General features: G+C 41.8%; 1 protein-coding gene across 6 annotated transcripts in view; it reads right to left on the bottom strand.

Moving 5' to 3' along the window:
• shroom3 (shroom family member 3) overlaps positions 1–15,157 on the bottom strand; it is a 71,763-nt gene that overhangs the window by 16,674 nt on the left and 39,932 nt on the right. For 4 of the 6 annotated variants that reach the window (XM_040158220.1, XM_040158223.1, XM_040158225.1 and 1 more), the window contains 11 exons: positions 11,919–12,044; positions 7,345–7,563; positions 6,310–6,635; positions 5,969–6,221; positions 5,183–5,238; positions 4,455–4,932; positions 3,439–3,732; positions 2,276–2,711; positions 1,886–2,019; positions 1,511–1,660; positions 715–1,187 (listed from right to left, as the gene is read on the bottom strand). In XM_040158220.1, coding sequence (XP_040014154.1) covers positions 715–1,187; positions 1,511–1,660; positions 1,886–2,019; positions 2,276–2,711; positions 3,439–3,732; positions 4,455–4,932; positions 5,183–5,238; positions 5,969–6,221; positions 6,310–6,635; positions 7,345–7,563; positions 11,919–12,044 — 2,945 coding nt within the window. Of the gene's footprint in view, positions 1–714; positions 1,188–1,510; positions 1,661–1,885; positions 2,020–2,275; positions 2,712–3,438; positions 3,733–4,454; positions 4,933–5,182; positions 5,239–5,968; positions 6,222–6,309; positions 6,636–7,344; positions 7,564–11,918; positions 12,045–15,157 lie in introns of those variants that run through there. The other 2 variants (XM_040158222.1, XM_040158224.1) reach the window with 2 other exon arrangements.

Below are 15,157 nucleotides of genomic sequence, written 5' to 3'. Positions count from 1 at the left end.
AGACAGAAAAATAAGGGTCATAGCCAATGGTTAGGCACATACAGTCTCCAGATGTTTCTGATGTTCCATATTATTATTCCATCAATAAAAGTACTGACATTCCTATCAAGCTAATTTATATTGTGAGCAGCTTCAATACAAAGGCTCAGTGGTGGCCAGAATTGTCAAAATTCCTACGTGTGATTCAAATCTACCTTACAAGTTTTTTGATACTTCACTTTGAAGAAAGAAATGTTTTTCTACAAAATCATGTTCGTTTAATAACAATGAGCCAACTGCCTTCTCAAATGCATCAGTGTGTTTAATGTTATCTTATGTCAGCCATATGAGACCTTCAGAACTTTAGAAAATCTTTGATCAGAAATTTTCTGATCAAACAATAAGTATACAATACCCAAAATCTGACCTAGCATGTGACGTTAGCTTTGGTAATTAACAGCCCTTGATACTTGGTGCTACAGAAGACAAAAACGTGTCAAGACTAATTTGAACAACATGGCAAGACTAATTATATTTTTTCATTAGTTGTGTGTGTGAGTGTTTGTGTTTGCATTCAAAAAGTGCTGTATGACCCATGTAAGTTTGATCACTGTGCCATTTACAATATTGACTTGTGGTACGTATTGCAAGAGTTTGGTTACCACTATGTCAGAGTACAGGGGTGTAGTGCCACAGCTGCTTTTGATCTGCTTTTTATAGCATTTTTTTATTTACCTCCTCCACGCCTGAAGAGGGCAGCAGTCTCAGTATCCGAAACCCCAACCTCGTTCATGTTCTCTGGCTCTGAGTATGAGCGCTTCTTCTGGTCCGCTGTCAGACGCTTGCGACCGCAGATCCGTATCAGAGCAGGAGGTCCAACTGGCGGAACGGTGGGGAGAGCTGGGGGGCTCGGGCCTCGAATGTCTGGGCTAACCATATGTCGCTCCTTAGGGGTGTGAGGGGAAGTGACCAGTGTTGGCGACTGTGGTGTGATGATGATGCCCTGTGGTTTGGGCATGGTTTTTGGGCCTTTTTTCTCCAGAGAGTGGTACTTGGCAGGGACAGGTGGAGGCTGATCGCTGTTGGAGGAGAACACAGTAGGAGGAGCTATAGGTGGAGGGCTGACTGAGGAGCTGAGGTCTCTTCGTCTGAAGGAGGTAGACCGCAAGACCTTAGACTGGGCATCTTTCAAAGAGTCCCTGTAAGATCTGAATAGAGACAAGTTTCCAATGTCAGGATGGCTCAGAGAGACTCAGGACACTGATGAGTTGAAAGTATATGATGGTCGAACTCTGACCTATTGGAGTAGTTTGACCTGCTAAAGGACTTTGACCTGTTGGAAGACTCTGACCTGCTGAATAATTCTGATCTAGGAGAGGAGTCTGACTTATTGGAGTACCCTGAGTTGTTGGAGGACCATGACCTTCCACAGAACTCTGACCTGCTGAGGGACTATAACCTGCTGAAGGACTCTGATGTAGGGAAGGACTCTGACTTGCTAGAGGATCCTAAACCAATAAAGGACTCTGACCTGTTGAAGGATGTGTCCTGCATGGAGCCCAGCATCTCCTGGATGTCCTGTCTCCGGGGGAAGTCTTTGCTGTTGTCAGTCTCCCTGGATTTGTCCAGCTGGAAGGTACTGCGACTCCTTTGGAGGGCTGAACTGGGATCTGCTGGGGTCCTGAACACCACACAGAAATGTAACTGCCTTTTGATAGGGAGTTAATTCTAGTAAATATGACTCAATTTGACTAAAGTGGATACAAATTAAAATGTGGCCATAGGCTGGAATTGTGATCGGTACAGTTACTATTGCAAAGACATGTTTGGGGATTAAATAGATCTGATGCATTGTAAAAAAAACATTTTTAACTATATTTATAGCAGTCATCTGCAGCCCTTCTACCTGTATTTCATGTGGTCGCTGCTAACGCCTCTGTAGCTCAGAGTTCTATGGGCTTTCGTCCCATTGGCGCTTCTCTCCAGCATGTTTCTCAGGTCATCTGCTCCACACGGGGCGCTGCGGCCTTTCTCAGTCATCTGATTCAACATCACAAAAACATAAAACAGTGAAGCAGTGTAACAGCCAACAAAGATTTTCGAATTTAGGAGGTAAGTTTTGGATGAAGCCAATCTCGTGTGGTAAGTCAAAAAGATATAACCATACAATGTATTTATGTGTTAAGTGGTACTTTTTACATACAAATATGACTGACAGGTCATTGTGAAAACTTTCTCTTTTTAAGCAGCAAAAGAAAACATGATGATCATAAATTTTAAGTTTGGTTGGAGTTACCCGCAGATGGGTGGCTTTGTTGTTTGTGTTGCTTGTGCTATGACTACGCTGCTTTCCGGAACGTTCCCGGCGCTCGAAACGACTGACTTTCTCCAAGACAGAAAGGCTTCGGGTTGGCCCCTGGCTGCCATCGGCAAAGCTACTGTTACTGCCATGGCTACTGGCGGAGACGACACTGTCAGAGCTGGCACATTGCTGGACTTCGGCAAGGGCGATCTCCAGACGGGTCAGTGGGTGTTCTCTGTCTTTGTTCCGCTCTCTGTGGTCCCAGTGCTGGTACTGCAGAGCTGCTGAGTCACTGAGGTGACAGGGAGAAGTCTGGGAGGCGGAGGTGGGTGGCTGATGGTGAACAGGTAAGTGGGTGGGTGGTACGTGGCCTTGGGCAGGCCTGGAGAAAGCTTCTGGGTCTGAATGAATGCTGGACTGGTCCACTGATCTGAAGGGAGGGAGAAAGAAGAAAAAAGGAGAACAAGAAGTAAGAGATAAGGAGGGAGAAGAGAAGATATCATCACTGACATCAAGTGATGTCTCCTGATTCATACAGTCCAACCAACCAATGGATGGACTAACCGACCACTGTCAGGAAGCTGCTTTTATACAGAAGTGTTCTTAAATTAGATTGGCTGTCACAATCCTTTATCATGCCTTTTTCTTCTGCAAATCTTAGTCGGACAGCCTCCTTTAGACCATGTTGAAGCACCCTGACCGGTTGAAAGACGATGACCTGCTGAAAGACTTTGACTGGTTGAGCAACTTTGACCTGCTTTATTATAACATGAAGTCAAGTCAAGTCAAGCTCATTTGTATGGCCCAGTATCACATACAATGTCTCAAAGGTCTTTTCAGGCTCACAACAGCCCAAAGCTCATTAAGAAGAAAAGGAAAATCTTCTTCAGCCACTTGTTTTTCAGAGCCAACAATAACTCTACAGCTGGGAGTCCCACAAACCTACTGAATGGGCCACAAATTTCCTTTAGCAGACCTATTGATGGAAAACAAACATAACTGAGTGCCACACACAATTTGAGAGGGTTTTGCTGATTGCATGTAAAAGGAGGTTCACAAAGTGAGAGAGACAGAATCTGTCATCTCCAAATGCTGTGGAGACATAGACAGAAATGATTTCAACATGTAAAGATTGCACAACACTCATCCCTCCATACCTGCTGTTGTCTCCCCTTGACTGGACAGGTGTGTATGGGTCCCTCCACTCGTGAGAGGATTGGGGCCTGGGTCCAGGGGTAGAAAGGATGCGGGGATTATGGAAATCTTGGTTCTGTTCCTGGAACATTTGGCCATGGGGTCCCTGGTTTTTATGACTTTGGAACCCTTGGAAGCTCTGACTGTGAGACTCCTGATGGTTTTGGAGCCTTTGGGTCCCTGTTTGATCCTCTGATCGCCCTTCAGCAGTTTTCTGGGGTTTGCAGTGTCCAAAGTTAGACCCTTCCTGTTGAGGCCTGATAATAGTAAAAGACTGAGTTAGCATTAATGACCACTGTGAACAACTTTTGAACCTGCCAGCCAGCTGGGGCTTTTCTGTGGGGAGTTTGTATGTCTCCCTGTGCCTGTGTGGGTTTCCTCTAGGTACTCCAGTTTCCTTCCACAGTCTGAGACATGCAGGTTAGCTTAAGTGGTGACTCAAAATTGCCCGTAGGTGTGAACGTGAGCATGAATTGTTGTTTGTCTCTGTATGTCAGCAATAATTGTTCTATATGTAATTGATTGGCAACCTTTCCAGGGTGTACCTCTTGGCAATGTCAGCTGGGATAGGCTCCAACCCCCCCAGGACCTTTAAGGTTAAGTGGGTATAGCTAATGGATGACTAGATAGATTGATGGATAATTTTTACACCCCTACAGCACAAAAAGACATCTCAAGTAGACTAACATGAAGTTGTTGATTTAGCCATATTTTGGCAAAAACAGGACTGCTGGGAACATAGTAATCAAACATGGGTTATGCTGTAGAAGTGAAGAGAGCTTCCCTGGACAGTTTAACACTTTTTTACACTTTGACACTTGGTCATGTTTGGAATTAATTGTAACTAACATTTTTCATACTTCTCTGAAGTAACTGACTTCAACTAACTACAGCTACAAACTTTTTATAGCAACTTGGTAGTGAATGATTGACATATTGAAATATCAGTATAAAAGATGTAAAAGAATCAAATCATCACCTGTCTGCCCCATGTGCTTGAGTCCTGCGCTGTGAAGAGGCAGATGTTGAAAACGAGGAGTGTGGGTATGGTGAAGAATAAATGTTATTTTGGTGTCCGTTTTCTGTAGTGGGTATCTTTCCATCCTTTTGCCCCTCTGTTGCTCTTTCATCCCACCCTTCAATTCCCTGCAGCCCACGGTGCTGCCGTTGGCTGCTCTCCTTGGCAAGGGCGGGGTAGACTGCGGAGGAGCCTGCCCCAGGGTTGGAGCTGGGCATCTGTGCGTAGTGGGGCTCAGGCTGGGGGACAGGGTACACACCAGTGGCAAGAATGAGCCGGCCAGACTGGGGGGTGGGACCTGCAGGTCCAGAGGAGGGTTCAGGAGGTGAAGGTGGCTGGGAAAAACCTCCGCCTTGCCGGGGCTTTGTGGTGGGGCTGCTCTCTGGACTCTTCTCTATCACTGTGTGGAGCTGACCCTCTGTGCTGTATGAGCCTTTAGCTGGAGCCGCAGTAGGGATGTTTATAAGAGTAATGTAGAGGATTAATGAAAAAATAACTTGTACTTACTGTCCACTAACTAGTAATTAGGTTTTTCAAACTGAAGCTACATTTTGTAGTATTAGTCTATCATCTTTATATATTATAATATAATCTTCTGCACTGATGTTAGAGCATTAATTAAATGGTAAATTTGAATCCCACTCTATTCTTAAAATGAGTGAACTCATGGAGATAGATTTAAAATATACCTGCACCTGAGGCCACAGGGCCACTGGAGTGATGCCAGGAACCTTTCTGCAGAGACCTGGGTAAAATGCATTAGATTAGATCAAATTACATTAGTTTAAGTGACATTTCATTTTAAACAAGTACATAATATTTCACATTAATATTTGGAATGTACTCCATCATACTTTACCTTACTCTTTTGCATCATGTTACCATTCTATACCGGACTGTTTCATTGGCATGATTTGCACCGTGCATTGTACCATATTGTGTCATATTAAACGCATCATATCGTATTGTACCTTGCAGTAGCACATTGTATTGTAACACATTCTTTTGTATTGTAATGCACTGTATTGTATCATAGTGCATTGTATTGTATCATAGGGTGGCATATTGTGTTTTGTCATATTGTATCATGGCATAGTATGCATTATCATCTTGTATAATATGGTAGGAAAATGTATTATATTGTAGTGTACTGTATCATAGGGTATTGTATCTCATCACTTCTATGCAAGCCATACGAGATGTATCTATTGCTTTACTTGTTACTAAAATTTCACCATCTAGTTATTCTAATAAAGATATAGCAGCTAATTTCTTAGCTTTTAACAACAACAACATATACATTTTTGATTAACAAGAGAAAAAAATAATGAGGTGCTAAGATTTTCCTTGCAAGTAAAATGAAAAGTGGCAGACTTTGTGCTTTTGATTGTATCATATCGTCTTCATCATTATCATTGTCACATACTTTTGGCTGATAAATCAATATTCACCCTGATTTGACAGCCCCTACTCACCGTAATGACCGGGCATGCTCTAAACTGGACCAGGAATTTGGTCTCTCATGGTTCCTGATGGCTGCGTAGCTGTCGCTGCGCCTCGGTGGAGCTGGCGCCCCCTTCAGGCTCTCATAGGAGCTGCGGCTCGCTGCTGGGCCCCATATTGGACCCACACTGTGCCTGTTAGAAGCTGGAACACCACCGCCGCTGCTGCTGCTACTGCTGCTGCTACCGCTGCTGCTGCCACGGTAACAGACCCCACCCAATGAACCTGGAACCAGTAGTACAAAGAAAAACAGTGATGTCATCAAAACCCAATTACATTACCTGAAAAACACTCCCGAAACAAAAACTTTTACCTTGCAGATCTCGGCTCAGCCCCGGCCTTGTCCCTCCCCCACCTCTGGAATCGCAGTTGCGTATCAATGCAGCGGAGGTGGTACTTAGATCATGCTCTTGAGATAGGCCCTGCTGGGCATCGTAAACTGTCCGAACGTAGCGTATGTCAGCCTGCTGCATCTCACCACTTCCCCCTCCTCTCTGAGGGACGGTCTCTAGTGAATAGGAGCGCTCTGGGCTGAAGGACGGGGTGGAGGCAAGATACTCGGGAATACTGGAACTGGTAGAGAAGGAGGAATAGGCAGAGTCTCGTTTGCTGTGGAGGTGGTCGATGCTGTTGGAGGACCTGGAACATGAGAAGAGATTCAATTTGAAATCATTACACTTTTGTAGTCATTGATTAGTTAATTTAAAGACTGAGCATACTGACAGATTTTGTCCTTTAAGAGCAAAATATTTTTTTAAGAACAACAATTTTAGTTAACTGAAAAAATCTTTCAGTGGTATCAACTGTTACTGCTGTGAATATAGTACTGAAAAAAGAGAGGTTGAGATATTTATAGCTTTGAAGGACACTTCAGGCTACACTAGCGAATGGCTAGACACGCTGTACTTGACTATGGTACTGTCAAAAGAACCACACACCAAAGGGCAACACACAGTGACACAGTGACGGTGGCATCAATTATAGGGAGTCTAAAATTTCCTGGATTTTCATAGTATAAAATAAGGTTCTTATGATTTTTCCATTGTCTCTCAAGAGTCTTGGGATGCTGCGTAAAGTCGTATACGTATATTGCTCTCAGCAGTTGGTCAACAGATAGCTTCAACAAGAACTGTTGCTAGAACCAAAACATCTCCTTTCTGTCTCTGTAGTTGTTCAGTAAACAAGATGCACCATGTAAATTAGGAAGCTTTGGAGTTTTTGATGGAGCTAGGCTAGCAGTTTCCACATGCTTCCAGTCTTTATGCTAACCTAGGCTAACCACTTCCTAAGGTTATCTGTGTACTTCAAAAACTTTCAGACAGGATCTGCTGTGTTTGTTTGCATGAACCTGGCAGAGGACAGCTGGTGGCAGGAGGAGTAGGCAGGGTGGGGTCCGCTGTGGGCGTGGTGGCCAAGTGGGTGGTGGTGCTGAGCTCCAGAGTGAAGCTGGGAGGACTGGGGAGGGTCCAGGCTCTCCATGCTGCCCCTAGAACTGTACTGGTCCGGACTCTTCCTCAGGTAGCTGCCGCCAGAGTCAAAGCCACCGGACAGGTCAGTGGTCGAGGCACTGAGGGACAGACACAGAAAGAAATCTTCAGTTTTATCAAGGAGACTCATATAAACCTAGAATGGCCCCCAGTAGAGTGCATACCTCTGCCAAGGATAATGTCAAACAACATACACCAGGCTTCAGATAAAAAGAATTCAAATTCATAGTAAATGATCCATATCAAAATGTAATGGGTTCGTCCCTGGCCCATGCCCCATCTCTCCAACAAGTTTGGCGCAAATTGGTTCAGTACTTTTTGCGTAATCCTACTATCAAATAAACCAACAAAAAGACATGGGGGAAATTATAACCTCCTTGGCGGAGGTAATAAATCATCACACAGACTTCAGTAAACTCAGACACCTGTGCTTTGAGCTTGAAGCTAACACCAGTTTACTAACATGCACATAATCACAGTGCTAACATGCTGATGTTCAGCGGGTAATATTTAATATGTTCACACTCTTAGTTTAGAGTGCTAGCATGCTAATATTTGCTGATCACCACTAGACACAAAGTGCAGCTGTGCCTGATGTTTTGCAGGTATTTATTCATAAACATAAGTACTGCAAAAATTTAAATTTTGATTGCACCAGATGAGATGTCAGGAGGCATGACATTTGATCCTTCATATGGGAAGAGCCACAATGAGGGGAGGCAGGCAGGTTGAAAGTAATGATACCAACGAGGAAGAGTGTTTTCTTTCATAGGCTGCACCATTTGAAAAATTTATTTTGCCATGGAAGCCTTAATTAATGACCATCGTGAGCATAAGAGGCTGCCTATTTCATTCAGCCTGGCAGTACACAAGTACAGAAAGAAAAGAATTTAAGCTTGGGACTCTCCTTTCATTCCTATTTTCTAGCATGCTATATGCAAAGTATTTTGCTAGATACTATAACTTTAGCCAAAGTGTTGGCATGGATGATGGTTGAAAATATAGGGAGTGAGTGGACTATTGTAGTAGTTGTATGTTTTTTTCCCCATTTTTAGCCCGCATCACATAAAAATTATTCATGTAGACTGATTTGAGAAAAATCTCCTTGACAACTTAAAAAGTGTTTCATGGTTTCTTAAGCTGGTTTTTGTGCATGAGATATGATAATTAAGTGATCATTTTATTACGGTGCTCTCAAGAAGGCTTAACAATGACATAACGAGGTGTATGTCTGAAAGAAGCTTTATATGTTCTGACTGTTGGTTGTAAAGTTGGTGATTTGCTGCTGGATCTGCTGTTACCTCACTCCAGATCATTGACTAGAAAGTAAATGTGAGTGTTTGTGTCTATGTCTACGTCATAGTTTGACCCACCAAGTCCTTCAACCAAACACAATGCAATTACTGCTCTGGAAAAGAGGACAGTCTCTCTCTGTCTCTGCCTGTGTTTCTCTCTTTTTTGTGTCAGTAACTTTCTCTGCCTCTCAAACTTTTGTTTCAGTGTCAAGCTTAGTCTGTTTTTCTGTCTCTGTCCACTGTTAATTTCAGTTTTACTAAAGCAGAGCTACAAAATGTTACAACAAACTTTTTAGTCAGATCCCTACTTCACTAACAGGACACAAATGTGTGTGTGTGTGTACTTGTACTTCTATCTTTGTGAGGACCAGTCTGAGTTTTAGACCTTGAAAGTGAGGACATTTTGCCGGTCCTCACACCTTCGAAGGGCTGTTTGAGGGTTAAGACCTGGTTTTAGGGTTCAGGTTAGAGTTACGTTTAGGTTTGGGTTAGGGTGAGGGTTGGGGTTAGGAATTTTGTTGTGATGGTTGAGGGTAGGGTAAGGGGCTAGAGAATTCATTATGTCAATGAGTGTCCTCACAAAGACAGAAGTACAAGTATGTGTGTGTGTGTGTGTGTGTGTGTGTGTGTGTGTGTGTGTGTGTGTGTGTGTGTGTGTGTGTGTGTGTGTGTGTGTGTGTGTGTGTGTGTGTGTGTGGGTGGGTGGTGGAATTGTTGCCATGGGAGACCCAGAGGTGAGGGGGAGGGGCTTTCGGAATGCTCTTTTCTGCAGACATAGATGTCAATGCCCCATCCATCCACACACACACGCACACACACACACACACACACACACACACACACACACACACACACACACACACAAAGCAATGACAGATGCATTATATGTAACTTCCTCTGATGACCAGCAGCTCCACTTCACACAAAACTCAACACTAAACAACACTAAAACAAGGCAATCATCGATTTAGCAGTTTGTGCAATTGGGATGCTCAGTATATCACTGCAGACACTATAGCAGGGAACACACATTATTGTGTGATATGTTAACTTTTATTACAATAATGTCTGCAGCCGTATCACCCTGCAGGATCTCTGACTGGTCTGAGAAAACAGATCTGATTCCTAAAACACACTGCAGGACAGCATAGAGAGAACTCCCCATTATCTTCACACACACACACACACACACACACTCACACACACACACACACACACACACACACACACACACACACACACACACACACACACACACATTTATACGCTTTGGACCAAGTAAACAACCCTTTATAAAATGTCCTCTCCTCCAATAGGTTCCTCACTTTCCAAAAATGTCCTAATTTTTCAAAAATGTCCTTAGCTTCTGAAAATGTCTTATTTCCCTAAAAAGTGAGGACACTTTCCAAAAATGTCCCCACTTTCCAAAAACATTTCATTATTTTCAGTAATCAATAATCATTATACTTGACCAACTATTATATTTCAATGTGTGATCCTTAAAAAGGCTTGAGATCACCAACTGAATCGACTGCCACATTTTGGTCAAAGGTCACTTCATATACAGCAGCAAAAAGCTGCTGTCTCATATTGATCCATCTCTGCACCTCTGTCAACAAAACAAATTCCTCCCATAGTTGACATGAGCCATTGTTTGTGTTATACAAACACTACGTATGTTCAGTGAAAGTTAAAATGCAAACTGAATAAGCTGGTTTCTATAACAGTAACCTTGACTGGCTGAGACACCTTCCAACTCTTGCAATAAACACTGTGTTTGTGTTTTACCATTATGTTGTTATGTCAAACCACAACTGTCCATTTATTCCTGGGGTAAACTATTAGGCACAACTTAAAGGGCCCATTAAAAACAGTAAAAAAGTAAAACCAGTGTTCAATTCATACGATTTTAACTTGGTAGCTGAAATCTTGAAGCCGGACATGTTTAATGTCAAGAGAGAAGACTGGTGTCTGTTAGTCAGACATAAGATAAGAGCTGAACCTCATGTCTGTTGACTTGAACGTGAACTATGACCCTCTCAGAGGCTGACTATGATGGTGGAAAGAGGAAAACCCCAAATCCAAGCTTCAAAACATCTTTTCAGAAAGTTCTCAAGGTACACACAGCCGAGTTGTTATGATTCTGATCCAGGACGTTGTACAGCATGCAACACTAAAGCAACATTTAAACTATTAATACATTAGAGATAAAGAGTAGTATAAGAATAGATATCATTGTGTTTCTTATCTTTCATTATTACATTTATTACCCCACCGTTACTGTCCTTTTATCTCTGACTACACATGACCACTGATTCTACAAGGAAGAAGTCAGGTTAGAAATGTCTTTGCTCGCTCCTCTATATTTATACACATGATGTTTTGTGCAATGGCTTTGAAGTTACACAAAACACCAAATACAAGAGTTTATTATGACTTTTCTCACGGAAGTTCAGACAGTTAAGAGCAATCTCGCAGCCAAAAACTGTATGTTGGAGGCAGAGGAGCCGAAAATACTACAGAGTGGCTTTAAAACAAGTTCAGCTAAACAAGAATCTAAATAGAAAGTTTGTTTGTTGCTGACGGAGTATAAGTACACCTGAAGAAAGAAACCGTTTTATGTGTTGTATACACCAAAAACCTCAGCAAGAGAGTAAGCCCAATCATAATCTAAAATGCGGACAAGCTAGAGCAGTAACAGTAGACTGTGTCACATCCTGAATTCAATTGTTTACCAGCTCACTTTGTTCTGTATCCAGTTCTGAAGAAATTCACATAACATAGAGATATCAGTTGTTTCTCACTTGGAATAAGTTTCTCCTGTTATGGCAGATTTCCTGTTCCTACCCTCTCTTTGACATCAGTAATTACAACGGGTGACATACAGAAAACACACAAATCACCACAACAAAAGAAGAAGGGGAAGTCTGAATGGGCACTAAATCTTCCTGACAGATTTATCTGTATTCTGCATTTTTTTCATATTTAAATTATTTCCCCATGGTAGCAACGTGCTGGCTATGCAGCTGCTAACTGGCCTGAACAGCAATGATCCGAAGAATAAATATTGCAGCAGAGTTAGACCAGGGGCCCAGGTAAATGATGCATATTTGTTATCAGAGCTGTTTTTGAGCGCTGACCAGGGGGGATAGCTGGGGTGCCAGGTGCTGCTCATTGTGTCCATATCATCCTGTCCCGACACCTGCTGACCTTCAGCGAGCTTTGTTGAATGCCACGAGTGAGGACGAGATGCTGGCTCACTGCGTCTGTTGGGTTACAATACAAAGAGAGAATTAGTGTATGAACAGTGTTGGACTCCTGGGTATGTTTGAAATGCGGCAACAAATGTTACACCATCACCTCAACTGACACCCTAACAAAACAACTCTTAGATGTACACAGGACTATCTTGAGGTCACATTCCTGGGAGTCTGGGGGATTTAATGATATGAAGAGGAGTTACGACCAGCAACCAGCAGAGACTAGAGGAAATTACTGGACCCGGCTAAGAAATGGTCCAGCACACAGACTGCGTAAAAAGTAAAATGGCAAATGATGTTAAACCAAAAGGTTGTTTTTATACTTCAGTTTTTGTGTAAATTACATGATATAATGTGTTACTTAATGAGCTTTAGAGGTCCTGGTTGGTGGATTTTTGTTACCTTTAGACAGAGCTAGCTTAGCTGTTTCCCTGTTTCCAGTCTTTATGCTAAGGTAAGCTAAAATATACTGGCTCCAGCTAAATATTTAGCATATTTAGCATAACAAACAAACAAACAAAATACAAAATATTTGCACTGTACTGTGCTTGCATTCAATACTCAGAACACCAATCATATGGAATTTGAATGCACTTATTGCAAATCCCTTTGGACCAAAACCTCTGCCAAAGGAATGTAATGTAGTGTAACCATCCAATCAAATGCTTTTACCGTTAAATATGTTGCTCATGTTAAGATTTTATTTGAAAACCAAACTATGCACAAGCAACTTCAATCTTTGTGACACCTTCCTGCTTGTATTTACATGCTGATATTAAATACTGATGACTGTTTAACAGAAAGGTTAAGTCCAACATCCAAAACCCAAAGTCACGGTTTCTTTATTTTATACCATGTTTGTCTCCTTTCATTCAAACAGATTTTCATTCACACAACTAGTAGGTGTCTCAAACTGCTGCAGGGAAGCGACCACTGATCTCAGGGTATTCTCAGAGCTGGAACCAGAAAGCTGATTATTTCAACATTAAATATTATCCCAATGTGTCCTCCCATGGTAACTCAACACACACACACACACACACACACACACACACACACACACACACACACACACACACACACACACACACACACACACACACACACAGCTGAAAGGTCTCATTCCACAGAGATCTGACTCACCTCCTGCCTAACTCTGCCTCTCCCTTTCCGTTAAAACTACTACTACTTTCAATTTCAAGAAAATGAAATAGTAAACAACAAAAGTGTAAAACTTTTCCACACATGCAACAATTATTTTTATCCAGCCTCATTTTGGTGAAAATATATGTTTGGATTGGAACCTATGTACCCACTCATCCTACAGAAACCAGAGAAGTGTTGCTGCAGGAGCATTTTTGAGAAGGTTCTAGGGATTTTAATAGTCGTTCTTCCGACTTGACAAAATGTAACCAACATGCATTCAAACTGACCAATGAAGTCTGTTCATTGAGAAGGAGAAGAATTGCAAACATTTTACAGTTAACTTTCATTTTAAGGTCATCGCTAGGGGGTCAATGACTCTGGGTATACAGTACTGTGCAAAAGGTTTAGGTAGTAAAAGTAAAGTGTGGGTGCTTCGATGAAACACAACGCTTCCTGTACAGATGTTTCACATTAAAAGCCTTACAGTGGCTCAAATGGCATAATCCCTCCCTCTCTCGGAAGGCTTTTGATTTAAAACATCTGCAGGAAGTGTTGAGTTTCATTAATCTTAATTTCACAGCCATTGGAAAACAAGCAAAGTGGAAGTGACTGGAATTAATTAGTGAATGAAAACAGTATTTCTATTAAAACGAGAAAGCCCAGAGTTGAGTCTGTCAAGCATCTGTGGTTGTACTGATGGAACTGAGCTGATGCTCTGTGGAAATGTACATGATGCTGAATTCACCATGTAATCTATTAGAGTACAAGTAATTCCAGACCCCCTCATTGTTGTTATACCAGGTCTTTATTAGGGACCAGCCATTATTTAATTGTGCTGGCTATTACTTCAGAAACTACAATTATTCATCTTAACTGTCAGCTATTGTGTAAAAGGACTAGCAAAACCTATTTCTATTAAAAATGTAAAATTTGCAATGAAAGAGCAAACCCAAGGACTTGAAAAGCTTAATTCATAAAACCCTGAGTACATCCTTAAAAATAAGAAGCAGTGAATAAAGTATTATTGGTCAACTTTGCTCTCACATTTTCAACTTCATTTTGTTGTTTACATTTTTTAATTTTCAGTTTCCTGCTTTTCTCTTGATAATGGCCTTAAAAAAATATTTCAACTCTTTCTCTTGATTGTGTTTTGTATATCTGAAGCCGCACTTACAAAAACAACGTAAATAAATTGTAATCTTCATTTCATGGAGACATTTCAGGGATAAAATAAAGTGTTTTTGTTTGTGGTGATTATCTTTATGACATAACCATCATTAATTTGAATGTGTTATCTAACAAGTTAAGATGACAAAGATGTCGAATAGCAGGGCAGTTACAATAATCTTTCTTCATCCTCGTCATATTTGACATGTTTTGCTGCTCCCCAATTTATCCTCACAGATAAACAGGAAAAGATTTTATCTGAGTAAGTAGGGGACAGAGACATGAAAGCCTTCATGTCTCTGAACCACAGGATCATGGGTAATGACAGGACATTACTGGAATACCTCAACACGTTATCATTGCAGTTACATTTACACTGATATTCACCCGCTCCGTTAGATCTGGGGGACTTGCTTGGGTATGGTGTGGTTTGATTTGGTTTGTGTTTCAAATCCAAGTCTAATTCTAAAACCTGGACCACATTAATGCAGATGAATAACAAATTATCATTACCCCTGATGGTTGTATGCATCCGTCAACCAGTCAAGCTGCAGGATATATGGCCCCAGTCCCCCTTCTGTTCCTGAGTTATGGCATTGAATAATGGCCAGAAAACTGTCACATGTTTTGTGAGGTCACAGTGACCTTGATCTTTGACTTTTGACCACCAAAATCTAATCACTTCATTCTTGAGTCCAAGTGAACGTTTTTCCCAAATTTGAAGAAATTCCCTCAAGGCGTTCCTGAACTATGGCGTTCACGAGAAAGGGACATATAGATGGACAACCTGAAAACATAATGCCTCT

Source organism: Xiphias gladius, chromosome 20 (genome assembly GCF_016859285.1).
Source record: "Xiphias gladius isolate SHS-SW01 ecotype Sanya breed wild chromosome 20, ASM1685928v1, whole genome shotgun sequence".
NCBI classification, from domain to species: domain Eukaryota; kingdom Metazoa; phylum Chordata; class Actinopteri; order Istiophoriformes; family Xiphiidae; genus Xiphias; species Xiphias gladius.
This window is presented reverse-complemented; position numbering and strand designations above follow the sequence as displayed.